Source organism: Acipenser ruthenus, chromosome 2 (genome assembly GCF_902713425.1).
Source record: "Acipenser ruthenus chromosome 2, fAciRut3.2 maternal haplotype, whole genome shotgun sequence".
Lineage (NCBI taxonomy): Eukaryota > Metazoa > Chordata > Actinopteri > Acipenseriformes > Acipenseridae > Acipenser > Acipenser ruthenus.
Window position 1 is genome coordinate 6,873,135 of NC_081190.1, and position 13,516 is coordinate 6,886,650.

At 37.0% G+C, this 13,516-nt stretch overlaps 1 protein-coding gene and 1 long non-coding RNA gene across 11 annotated transcripts in view; one reads left to right on the plus strand and one right to left on the minus strand.

Annotated features, from left to right (window-relative positions):
* LOC131697590 (uncharacterized) overlaps positions 1-1,009 on the plus strand; it is a 3,809-nt gene extending 2,800 nt beyond the window's left edge. Inside the window, exon 3 of the long non-coding RNA XR_009307396.1 lies at positions 817-1,009. This is a non-coding gene — a long non-coding RNA (uncharacterized LOC131697590). The remainder of the gene's footprint in view (positions 1-816) is intronic.
* The window catches only part of LOC117403682 (multiple C2 and transmembrane domain-containing protein 1-like), a 151,947-nt gene that overhangs the window by 56,816 nt on the left and 81,615 nt on the right, over positions 1-13,516 (minus strand). For all 10 annotated transcript variants that reach the window (XM_058987553.1, XM_058987548.1, XM_058987533.1 and 7 more), the window contains 5 exons: positions 5,980-6,082; positions 4,851-4,953; positions 4,412-4,513; positions 3,365-3,439; positions 1,755-1,874 (listed from right to left, as the gene is read on the minus strand). In XM_058987553.1, the coding sequence (XP_058843536.1) occupies positions 1,755-1,874; positions 3,365-3,439; positions 4,412-4,513; positions 4,851-4,953; positions 5,980-6,082 (503 nt within the window). The remainder of the gene's footprint in view (positions 1-1,754; positions 1,875-3,364; positions 3,440-4,411; positions 4,514-4,850; positions 4,954-5,979; positions 6,083-13,516) is intronic.

Sequence of the window (13,516 nt, forward strand, 5' to 3'; positions counted from 1 at the left end):
CTAATTGTTGCATGGTCTCATTGCAGCTACACCATGTAGCTAGGACTGAAATGTACCTACAGCACACAACGTGATAAGGCAGCAGAAATCAGCAGGACTTTAAATCTGTAGTGCTGTAATTGAAAAATCTACACATCCCAAATTTATTTATGAAAACAAAATCCCAAAACTGGAAGACATCTGACAGTCTTGTACATAATTTCCCGGACTAAAGAAGCAAGGAAAGACAGTAACTTTTAGGAGCTTGGGCTGAGTTGCAGTTTGAAAGCAGGTGGAAGCACCAGACTGAGGGTATCAAGCACATCAATACATCTACTCAGTGGCTGCAAACATCATAAAAAAGCTAAGAGGGCAGTCAAAAAAAACTGTTTAAATGTCATTTGAAGCAACTTGCTCTTTAAATGTATATTTGTTAAATGAATTACATTTAATTAAATGTATTTTTTAGGACTCTTGGCATTTTTGTCTGGCATTTTCATTAACTTTTGCGCCATATGAGAAACGGAATTGAAATGTTAAGTGATCAATACTGTTTCCCTCTCTCCTGTAGCACAGGGACGCACGCCCCACGGGACAGTGCGCCACTATAGAGAAATGAAACGTGTAAAATACCAAATGTTAATGCTAAATGCTGTAGCACTTAAAACAACTGAAAAGGCTAGAGCCAGTCTAATAGACAGGTTCTGCTGCAAATTATGCGCAATCACATTAAGGATTATACATTGGTCTTGTAACATAATTCACTGATTTATAAGCTACAGAGTGTCCTTTTGATGATGGCTCAGTTGTCCAATTATGTATTTCTGCTTATTACAGAGGAGGGATGACAGCAGCAGAGAAAGGGGCTTTTCAAAACGCTGCACAGATGTCAACAAGAGAGAAAAAAAGAAGATAATTTGTCCCAGTGCTGATAATTCGTCCCCATTCAGGATCAGCATTTACCAGAATGACAAATTTCTTTTGAGTTCCAAATCACATCTTTAATTTCTAATTAACATAACAATGTAAAAGTGCTACAATACAGCGAGTAAGTGCAAGAAAGTTGTCTTTTTGTGTGTGTACCCTTTTCACTCAGCAGCGGTTTGGATTGTGGAATGGAGAGAATAAGCTTTTATTTCATTGATCGAGACTGATGAGTTGGTATAGCATGTGATCATGGTGGTGTGTTCACAAACGTGTTGAAGCAGTAGCTGCAGTTGCAATGATATTGAAAGGTAATAACACTTTCTTACCCTACTTATTGGGAGCCTATATACCAAAGACAATGAATTGTGTAAATTCTGTTTGTAAAATACCGGGCTTAATCAAATGCATTTAACCATTTGTCTTCCGTGATTAGAAAATGAACTATCTAGTAAGATTTAAGTGCATTTTTTAAAATCTCAATTATCCAAAGCGCTCTGGGGACACGCATTTTGTTCTGATGATCAGGTGTTTGGGATAATCTCGGTTGCGTTGAATAAACTGTAAGGTGACCTGAAATTGGTTTGGATAAACCACAGTTTCAGATAATCAGGTTTTAAATAAACAGGTGATGGCTGCATTAATTCAAAAACCAATGAAAAATGACACTAAGCTTTTTTTTTTTTTTTTTTACATTAAAATTTGCTATATTTTTAAAGCACAGACTCAAAATGTAATCTAAACTATAATGGACCATTTGCCAGTCCTGCTTAGTTTGGAGTTGGAGTGTTTAGGTAAGACTCGGGAGAAGTCATTAAGATGCTGCAGAATATGTTTCCTTTTCATCTTACCAGAAAGGCAGCAAGGCTCCTCTGTGGAGAGTCCCACTCCAGACAGCTGTTAATGTAGAGGCCGGCATTTATAAGTATCACGATACAGCGCTTTACACGATTAAAGTTCCTCAGCAGCAGCTGTAAAGGGATAAAACATCACAAAGTTACATGCGTTAGTCTCTGTAACATCTGTTTTTAACTTGGAGCTTTAGCATGGACACTGGTGGCTGTCCCCCTATTAGAGCAGGAAATGGGTTTACAGAGTATCAGCTCTAAGAGCTGGTTTACTAGGAAACTGATATTTGGAATGAACCTGTAACATAGCTTTCCTTCAAGGGAAACATGGAATAAGCTGTTTACCTGTTAAACAAAAACAAACAAACAAAAACACACAGTTTTTCACAATTTTCAAAAAGGGTTTACACTACCTTTCTTTTGACTACAGCTGTACACACACACACACACACACGCACACAGACAGACAGACAGACAGACAGACAGAGACACACACACACACACACAGTCGGGCTTATTCACACAGCAGCCTCGAGCAGACTGCTTCCTTTCTTTATATACCCTGCACCTGGCTCTAATTTACAATATTAGCCATGTTCAGGTGATAATTAAACAACTGAACAATAATAAAAAAACAATAATCAAATTAGGGCTTTTCAGCCTGTGTCCTTCTGGGAGGTGTAGTCCTGTGTTCCCCCCTCCCCGGACAACACTTTCTCACAATATTTACAGTATATATATAGATATATATATATATATATATATATATATATATATATATATATTTGAGTTTTTTTTAACATGCTCTGAATAATTGAGAGACATTTTGGGATTAACGTTTTTTAAGTTTTTTATTAAGCGAGAGTTGCCGTCTTCATTGGTGGAAACATCATACAAAGTATTATTTTTTTTTCAAATATATATATATATATGTGTGTGTGTGTGTGTGTGTGTTTATGTCTTTCAGTGGAAAGATATATTTTTGACTGCTGTACTTAAAATATATATACAGTATCTGGTAACATTCACAAGCAGCTTCACTAAGCACACTTCATTATTGAGACCATTTATTCATTTAAAGTGCAATCATTTACATGGCGCATTAAAAAAAAAAAGACAAAAGGTCTTAAGATCTTCATAAGTCAGCCAGCTTTTTGGCTTTAGAAAAGGCCTGCTTTGGAACACACAGAATCCAGCAGCTCCAGGGTCTAAGAGCATAAAGGCATCACACAACGCCCTGGCAATATGTCAGGTCTGCACAAACAGCGGGCAGTGTGTGACTCCTCTGGTTCAGACCTCCCCCTCAATCCAGCCTTCAGTCAGAAGACCACATTCAGTACTGTGACAATGGACTGGGTTACAATGATCTCATTCAGCACCAATACGATGGAGCACCTTCACTTGAAGACATGTTAGTGACAGTCTGGCATTTCTATTCACCATATAAATAAAAACAAAAATAACCTCTCTGACAGTGCGCTCCCCCCTGACACGTCACTGGGTTTCAGTAGCTTCTGACACAAAGAAGCTGTATTTGCTCCCATCTGAACTAATAATATGATATATACAGTATATAGACAGAGAGAGAGAGAGAAATATCTAGATATTATTACCTGTTTGGACACCCTTGGTTCCTCCTCAATATACTTCTGCTCTACAGGTGTTAACGTCCTTATGCCAGCTTTCACCTAAAAGCACAAATACATATACTTGTGTGTCACACCTGATACCCCTTAGTGATTTATATAACTTAAAGTGTTACACGCCACCCCATGACTGTCAATGCGTTCCCCCCATGTATTGGAATGTATAGAAGATATAGTGTAAAATATGGCTCCGAATATAAAACTAATCCTGCTATGTTAAAGACATAAGCAACTCGGTATGTACCCAGGAGACAGCAACAGTAAGACGAGAGGGACCTGGATTACATCGAACCTTACGGCACGTGTGTTGTAGTGATATCGGGATGGTTAAGGCGTCTCTGAGATCTGCAGTTTCTCAGCTGGGTTTGAGAGGGTGTATTAGTTGGTTGTCGGTTTTCAGAGCAATGTTTAACCTAAGACAATGAGGTTCCTTTTAGTCTCTAAAGTTTTGTGAAAAGGATCCTCGGTCACTTTTAAAGTAAAGCACTCGGGCTGCATAGGGTGCCAGTACCGGTAGAATTGCTAAGTGTCGCTGAAAAAATGACCAAGGGGTGGTGTAGTTGCTGAGGAGTTATTTAATACTGATACAATGGTCCCAGCACATGGAGGAGAATATCTATATTCATTGTAATTTGAATTTTACTGTGCAGATAAGGTTTGATTTAATCTAGAGCAGAGTTGTATAAAAGACCCTCGGATTTGGAACTGCGATCTGGAGAGTGCTATTATTATTACCAGGTGTGACGGGCACTTAAATAAATAAATAAATAAAATAACCAAACACAAGAAAATTCTACAGGCAGCCCAAGTGCAGTGAACAAGGAAGAGCATATCTCTCTCTCTCTCTCTCTCTCTCTCTCACACACACACACGCATTCAATATTAAAAAGGCTTGCACAACAGCAGGCATGACATAAAATTCCCTACAAATCACAAACAAAGCCTTTCGAGAAAGTCTTTAGCAATATGAAAAAGAAAAGAAAAAAAGTGGAAAAATCCAAAGTTCAGACTTACAGCATTAAAAATCACATCTATTTCAAGATAGATGACCCCCTTTGTTGGCCCTGTCAGCTGCTTGTTTTTCAAGACGTAGGCTCTCTGTTCACCATTTTGAATCTGCGGGAAAAGGACATGACAGCCGTCTGTCTCGCAGTCTCAACTGAATACACTCCCTCCATGAACTTTGACCCCCAGCTGCTGAAACTGACAGAGAACCCAAAACAACTGTGGCAACTCTGACAAGTACCTGTTCATTACCACGAGCAAGCCTGTCAAAGCGGAATTAACTATCTTGGGACTCCACATTGACGGGAGTTGGTACATTAAGTTTTTTTTTTTCTTCTTCTTCTTCTTTTGTGTTATTATTACAAATCTTGGTTGAGAAATGACAGACGTAAAGCATTTTTTTTTCATCAAAAGGGAAGAGAAAAATAATAAGTTGCACTGAACTTACAAACAACAACGGGATGGCAACCTTGCCCAGGAAGTCAGCACTGCGATCTCTGTCTTCATCATAAACTGTCACTTCAAGGACAGCGTGGATGTCTTTGATGGTGCTGGAGATTTTACACACACAGACACACAAAAAGACATGTTTATTAATGAGCCAAAAATACAATAATGATAATGCACAGTCTAGCAACATGAATACAATATTAAGACATTATTATTATGACTGTTAGTCAATGTCTTTTTTTTACATATTGTCCAAATACCCCAAAAATGATGCATTATTTTTTGCAAAAATGTTACTTACACAGTATTTTTGTTATTACTTCATATAAATGGTTTTAATAAATAAAATAGAGAAAATTAGACTGAAGTATATATTTTTGTTTCTATTACAGATCGGATGATGTAATTTGATTGTGAAACACATACAGAATAAAGTCATGGTTTAAAGTGTTGTAGTCCTTATTGTGAGTTTTATTAAATCTATCCAGTTTTCCTTTCACTTTATTTTCCATCTACACTCGATACACAAATATGTTGTTTTCATCAGACTCATCCGTTCTTAACACTGGTAAACATTGTATGATCCTGTTTGGAACTAATTTACTAAATAGGTATTCTGTAAATTCAAATTATGAATTATGAAGAAATTATATAGTTCGATACAGTACATCCTTGTTTCATTTGCAGTATTAGTTCAATGTGTATTGTTGTACTTCTTGTATATCTGTGTCACCTGATACATTGTCCACAGTAAATAACTAAATATTAGGATATTTGAACCTATTACTCCCAAGTCTCATTAATTAGTACGCACTTGAATCATTCTAAACTAACGTGTCCTCAGTTACAAGCATCTGTTTCTATTCTTCCAGTCTGGATGCCCAGTGAACTGCTTACTTAAATCACTCAGTCAATCTTGTTTAACTGGAAGTGCTGAAATTTGCTTAAAGTAATTCAACAAGTTTTTTAAACACCTAGGGAGCTGCAACGTTGGGGGGCAGGTTAATAACTCCATAGAACCACTTGGCGATGGTGTATTAGAACAGATCTATGTATTTTAATCTGTATCAAGGCAAACAGGGTTGCATGAATAGGTGTCCTGGATTTTGCATTAGTGCAGCACTTACAAAGTGAACACCTTGTTCCACTCAGGGTTAAGATTCTTATAGACAGTGTGCGTCTGAAGCCTGTCATTGCCTAACTCCACCACACAGAATGGGTCACTTTTGCCTACAAGGGAAAAAAAACAAAGAAAGATAAAAGGGGATACATTAACTTTATCGCCCAGTTCTCTTATCACCCGTCTGTTAATCCAGTGACCACGCACGGGGGAAGCAGATGAGCATGTCCTGATAAACATGCTGGAAGGCGCTCCAAGGTGGATAATGACCACCTTTTGCAACCTTGAAAAGATGTAGGTTAAGCCAGACAGTCTTGTTTTTTTTTTTCCAGCATCATCGCCCAGCATTATATATTTACAGACAGACAGAAAGAAGATAATCATGTTCACAGAAGTTACAACCCCTACAGCATTATTGAACCTACATGCCACCAACACTTGATTGATTCAGGATGCACATGCAGATCTGGTGTTCTGTAAAACACGCAGCTGGAATTAACAATCTAAGAAAAACTCTGCGCTACACTTCAGTGTTCGAGTAAATAGAGGTTAGTTGAACAATAGCGCACTAAATTAACACCAGTAAAGCCACAAAACGTATTGCCTATTTCTTGAAAAATAGGAATGATTAAGTTAACGCTAAATAGAACTAATAGTTGGAGGTTAAACATAATTATTCATCCAAATGTGTTAGGTGTTTTACAATACTGTGTAGTAATCCTTGAAGGAGGTTACAATTTAAAGATTATTTAAATTCTAGTAAAGGCAACATTAAGTTGAGTAGTGTGGAGTTTGGTGGTCTCCCCTATCACTGGTAGTCTCTGCCTAAGAGAGGCCTAGGACTGAACAGCAGTGGGTGTTCATGTTAGGCCTTTTTATTTATTTATTTGTTTATGTATTTATTTTGGATCCTTCAATAAATAAGTAATTTAAATAAATATATGTTTAGATTAGTATTTTTGTAGCATTCCTCTGTGGTATTCGGGTACTTTGTGTTATCACATTCATACACAGAATTTAAGACCAGTACTTTTCAAAACTGTCCCGCTTTAATTTCACAAAATGTCCATCTTTTTATTAAGAAAAACAGGCTTTTGCAATCTAATCTTACAAATGCAGTGCTTTACTGCTATAAAGTAAAATAATATAACTGTTTTTACTCACTTTATAAGGTAATATATAACATATATATATATATATATATATATATATATATATATATATATATATATATATATTAATTTGTTTATTTAGCAGACACCTTTATCCAAGGCGACTTACAGAGACTAGGGTATGTGAACTATGCATCATCGTCTCACCCGAAAGACAGAGCACAAGGAGGTTAAGTGACTTGCTCAAGGTCACACAGTGACTCAGTGATTGAACCGGGATTTGAACTGGGGACCTCCTGGTTACAAGCCCTTTTCTTTAACCATCGGACCACACATCCTCCTGTTATGTATAGCAGACAGAGAAACTTGAATAAGAACATTTTTAAAATCCCCCTCATCTGAACTAATAATGCTACTAATATTATATTGCTAACACCCAATATGTGTATGGCATATCCGTAATATATTCCAATTGATTCCTATGAGTTTATCCAAATGTTATGGCAAAAGCAGGTCACTTATTTGATATACTGAATAAATGTCACTGCAATCAATAGAAAGTCATTGCTGTCTGGAAGGCATATCCACCAAAACGAACACATTGATCTGAAACTATCTGAGAGGTTAATGTGCATATTAACTTAATGGTGCACGATGATTTTAAAGCTGTGCTGCATACATTCTAATTGTTTTCATGTCTGGATATAACTGCCTCCGCTCCTTTTGATAAAACGTGTGTGTTCTAAAATGATTTTCTATCAATATATCTCTCTACGGTAGTATGTGTGCTGTACATGCAGAGTGTACAGCTGTAACATACTTTTAAAACGACCCAACCTGGAAGCATAATGCTGTGAAGTCAAATACTTGCGCGGATTCCACATACAGTAAGAATATAACCCTCATTCATTACATTTATACAGTGTGATTCATTAACAATGCACCACAGGAATACAAACAGACCGTAATGGCAGACGGGAACACAACTGTACAGAGTTGATGAACATGTATGCAAGTCTTGGGCAAAGTTCTCTTGGTAAAGCAGAGGAGTTACATGAAACGTTATCCAGACAGGCCAAAGCCAGGCCAAAGCCAAGTCAAAGCTGTTTATTTACACTGTACAGGTATGTGTTCCTGGTCACTGTCTAATTGAAACTGTGAAACAAACCAAGAAACCTTTTTTTTTTTTCTATGGTGCATTTGTTTTATGAATCACCGTGTACCTTACTGTATATAAAATGCTGGAAATCCATCAAAGGCTGTGGAATAAATGATCCATGAAAACCATATATCCATAGCACTGCTGTGCTGCTTCCAAGTAGCTTTCTGCACCAGTCCCTGCTACCCTACAGAGAGAAAGTGGCAAGATTCTGCTTTTTGATCCTTACATCTGATTTTGCTTACTTACGCTGGGATAACATTGACACATTCATTCACACACATTCTCCATCTACTTATATACCATATTGTAGCCACTTGTTTGTAATGTCAGACAATCAGTGCTTGCAATTCAATTCATGTACTGTATACAGTATTTTTCTCTTACACAATATTAAAGAGTAAGTAGCGAGGTTTCGAAAAATATAGCATTACACATCGCCAGGTGTTGCTACAACTGTTTAAATAACGTACCTGTAATTCTCCTATTCATTGTGAACATCTTAACAACTTCTAATTTTAAAGTGTGTTTCAAAGCGCTTTTCAAAATGACCGCTCTAGTGCACTGATAGTGTAAAGATTATTGCCCACATTGTCAAACAGGTAACACAGCAATAATGATCCATGATGTGGTACGGAACTGAAAAGCCAAAGCAGCTTTTATTTTTTTAGTTTTTTTTCCTGCAGTGATTTAGAGGACAGATCTCAAATCCCAGTGCACTAGAGCAGCCATTTTGAAAAGAGCTTTGAAACAGACTTCAAAGTTAGATGTTTAAAAAGCTGTCAGGGTGTTAACAGTGAAGAGAAATTACAGGTATGTTATTTAGACAGCTGTAGTAACACATGGGGACGTATAATGCTATATTTTTCAGAACCCCGCTACTTACTCTAAGTTGGGTGGAAAAGTGTCCCACCTATTTCTCAAATTTGCATGGTTTTCTTCAGTCAGCGATACAGTACAACATACATAATGGGTTAGATTCTTGCTGCATTTTACTAAAAACCGTCACTAACATGAAAAACAAGAGATATTACCATACCAGAAACAAACATTACCCCATGATATGTGTCCTTCATTGTTAGTTATTGCTGATTCTGCACTCGTGGGTTTTAGCAGTACAATATCGGCACTCTAGTATGAATTTCAGGTTACCAGTGGGGGAAAATGAGACGAAGTTAAAGAGTTAAGATCTTACCACCCCCCCTCCTTAATATGTGTTTAGTGGATATTTATCATGTATCTGGGAGAGACATGCCTGTGGTACTCCAGATAAATGCCTCAATTAATTGTGCTGGGGGAAGAGACCTCTTGGAGCTGAACCGGAGCTGTGAGCTCTTTATTAGAAGCACTGTTCTGTAGCCCATAACCTTGTTCCCTGACACCTCTCTAGTTTCCAATTTAAACAAGTCTCCATTCTGCCTGCTCTAAAGGGCTTTGTCTCCCTGTCATTGTTAAGAGAGCCGAAGCAGCCGAGAAGTGTGAAATCAGAGCTCATGAGCTGAACGGTTCCCCAGGGAACACCGGACCGACCATGCAGAAGGTCAAAGTCACGGGCTGGACCATCTGAGAGTGTCGGATCGCTGGTCTGTGACACAGCAGGGGAGGCCTGCCATTGAACACGTCTTAATTAAAACTCGCAGACAGCCAAACAGACCGCTTGCAAGGGGGAGCCATCAAAGCAGTGCCCAGGTTTAGCATTCTTAATGACTCTCTGAAGTTGAGGGGACCACTGCTGGGAATGATAAGTACTCAACGTTTTTTTTTTTTTTTTTTCATTTGTTATTATTGGTTTAAGAATGGAAAAGACATTTCAAACAGTTACAACACATTTTAAGAATGCAAAAGGCATGTTGAATATATCTGATTGTGTCTGGTGTGTGTGAGTCTAAAAATAACAATGCATTCCAGTCCTAAACATTAACTATTGGACCACATGTCAGTCAAAAATGCTCTTTATTTTCTACAAGAAGAAATCCAATGGGTATCCTAGTATAATAAGAAATAAATTACCTGGAATTGATTCATAAAGTCCAATGTTTTGTGCAAAAGTATTTAAAACTTAATATTTTCATCAATTGATTTCAACAGTAGTGCCGGGTGTACCAGTTAATTAAGGCTATTTTCATTGTTTTGCTCCTGGCTAAAGTCACAATTGAAATCTCAACTAAGGGCACAAAACAACTACAGCAAAATCACAGCAATTATCACTGGGCACATTTTCAGACAGACTCAGACAGTGTATTGGAGGGGCACAGGGACTGACAATGTGAGAAAGCGAGAAAGAGGTTTGTTATAGCTTGTCGTACCTTCTTTTCTGTGTGAGTGTAAAATCCTATGAGGCTACAGCTTGTTAAAAAAAATCAATGAATTCTAATGTCCCAACGTCATACATAAGTATGTGTGGGAGTTATAAATTGCAGCTCTAAATATAAAAACGAATCCCTTTTTATCTCTTAACCTCCACAATTTGACCTGCGACGTCCAACACTGGGCTTTTGAGAGTGAGAAATAAAAAAAAAAGAAAGAAAGAAAGAAAGAAAGGAAAATGGAAAAGTGCCCTCTATAATCAACAGTTTATTAGGGACTTCAATGAAGGGAACCACTGTGGCAGCATTCAGTCGGACAAAGCTCCTCGATTCCCTACAAAGTGAAAGGACCGAGGCTTTCGGTAAACAGTCAATTGTGCTTTTTTTCAACCAGTTCATTCAAAGACATTCTGAATTGCCCTTTTATTCACAGAGAGTTAATACAACACATTTCTAATTGAATGTGTGGCAACAAAAGAGAAAAAACACCTTACAATTCTAAAAAAAAAACATTCCTAGCCTGTCATAAAATTAATTATTTGAATTAGACCTTTTTGTTTACTGGTGTTTTGGAAGAAATAACACACCAGCAAACAACAAAATAACAATAATCAAATTTCACCCAAATCCTTCAGGTTTTTGTGGTTTGTTTACTCTGGCTATTGAATTAAGCATACATATGGTACCTGTCTGAGTGTGAACAATGCATTCTCTATTGTTAGAACATTTACACTGAGTTATTGTGTCAGGAGTGACTGTGAAAATAATAATTAAGAATTGACTATATAATTATGAACCTCTCTGACACTACAGTATAAATCTGAATGGAATGACGGCATTGTATTTTTATTTCTCCAGTTGCTGTATAGGTTTCATATTTCTGGCTCCTATTCTTTCTTGCCGATGTCTGAGTTTGCCATGAGAAGTGCTGCTTCCCCTTTTGACCATATCCCAGAATCCTTAGCTCCTCTGCTCAGTCTGCCTTGTTTCTGCTTCAAACATGAACTGTTAATCAGAACGCCGAACACAACGTAGAGCTCTCCTCTCACCCCACAAAATCATTGCTTGAGGCCCCGTCCTCAGAGGCCACAAACACCAGTGTACGTCTAGACACTTCAAACCAAGAGGAAAGAAGAATCGAATTCCATAGACAATATTATTAAAGCACATTAAACAAATACAAACATACAACACCCACCCACCAAAAGCCGCAGCAGACAGGAACAGATTTCCAACTAGAAATGCAGTCTGCCGCACATGAAGCCCTTTCCGGTCTTTCCTTTGTGATCCTCTCCCGTAGACCAGGCCTGCCTGATCATACAGTACTGTAAGCTGTCTGGCTGATGACCTTCTAATGTATTACAGGGCTGTTCAAGTATTATAGATTAAATAGCCTTATTATTGACTAGTAGTGAATACAAAAAATATATTTAACCCATACTTGCCTTTAACCCTTTAAGCACCCGGCATTTGGCCTGCTTACTATACTATTCAAGAAAACTGGAAATAAGGGCTTTTGTGAATAAAAACAAAGCTTAATAAAACAATTTAAAAATACATGTTTAACTGATAACATGTAATACTACTACTACTACTACTACTACTACTACTACTACTAATAATAATAATAATAATAATAATAATAATAATAATAATACAGGTGCACTCCACTTATAACAGACTCCAAGGGACAATGGAAGTCAGTACTTTATAAACAAACTACGTTGTAAACACAATTCGAAATGCTGTATGTAACTGTGAACATAAGTACTTTAAATATTTACTCTCTGTAGTCATAAATGTTAAAAAAATGTTTGTTGTCCCTGGCAAATAAATGCATAAATACCAGTAAATATCAACAATACAAGAAAGCTTAACTGCCAAAGAACGGGAGTTTATTATTTTTTACAAAACACGCCCCCTGTGGGCTGTACAGTGTAAGTAGTGCCATTTTACAGATTTATATTTTTGCTAAATGTAATTAAAACTGTATTCGTTTAAACTGTACAGCGACTGTGCCAACAAAAACGCAGAAGAATAGAAGTAAACAGCAGCTGCTTTCCTGCCTGATGTCACCAATGCAGCCGTGACTGTCATTTACTGTCCGGATGCACCTTATTCACGCACAATATCTACCTGTGGAACAGGAAAACTGTACGTATTCAATGGTACTGTATATATTAAACTGTACGTATTGAACGGTCCTGTATATATTAAACTGTACGTATTGAACGGTACTGTATATATTAAACTGTACGTATTGAACAGTACTGTATATATTAAACTGTACGGATTGAACGGTCCTGTATATATTAAACTGTACGTATTGAACAGTACTGTATATATTAAACTGTACGGATTGAACGGTCCTGTATATATTAAACTGTACGTATTGAACGGTCCTGTATATATTAAACTGTACGTATTGAACGGTACTGTATATATTAAACTGTACGTATTGAACGGTACTGTATATATTAAACTGTACGTATTGAACGGTCCTGTATATATTAAACTGTACGTATTGAACGGTACTGTATATATTAAACTGTACGTATTGAACTGAACTGTATATATTAAACTGTACGTATTGAACGGTACTGTATATATTAAACTGTACGTATTGAACGGTCCTGTATATATTAAACTGTACGTATTGAACGGTCCTGTATATATTAAACTGTACGTATTGAACGGTCCTGTATATATTAAACTGTACGTATTGAACGGTCCTGTATATATTAAACTGTACGTATTGAACGGTACTGTATATATTAAACTTTACGTATTGAACGGTACTGTATATATTAAACTGTACGTATTCAATGGTACTGTATATATTAAACTGTACGTATTGAACGGTCCTGTATATATTAAACTGTATGTATTGAACGGTCCTGTATATATTAAACTGTATGTATTGAACGGTACTGTATATATTAAACTGTACGTATTGAACGGTCCTGT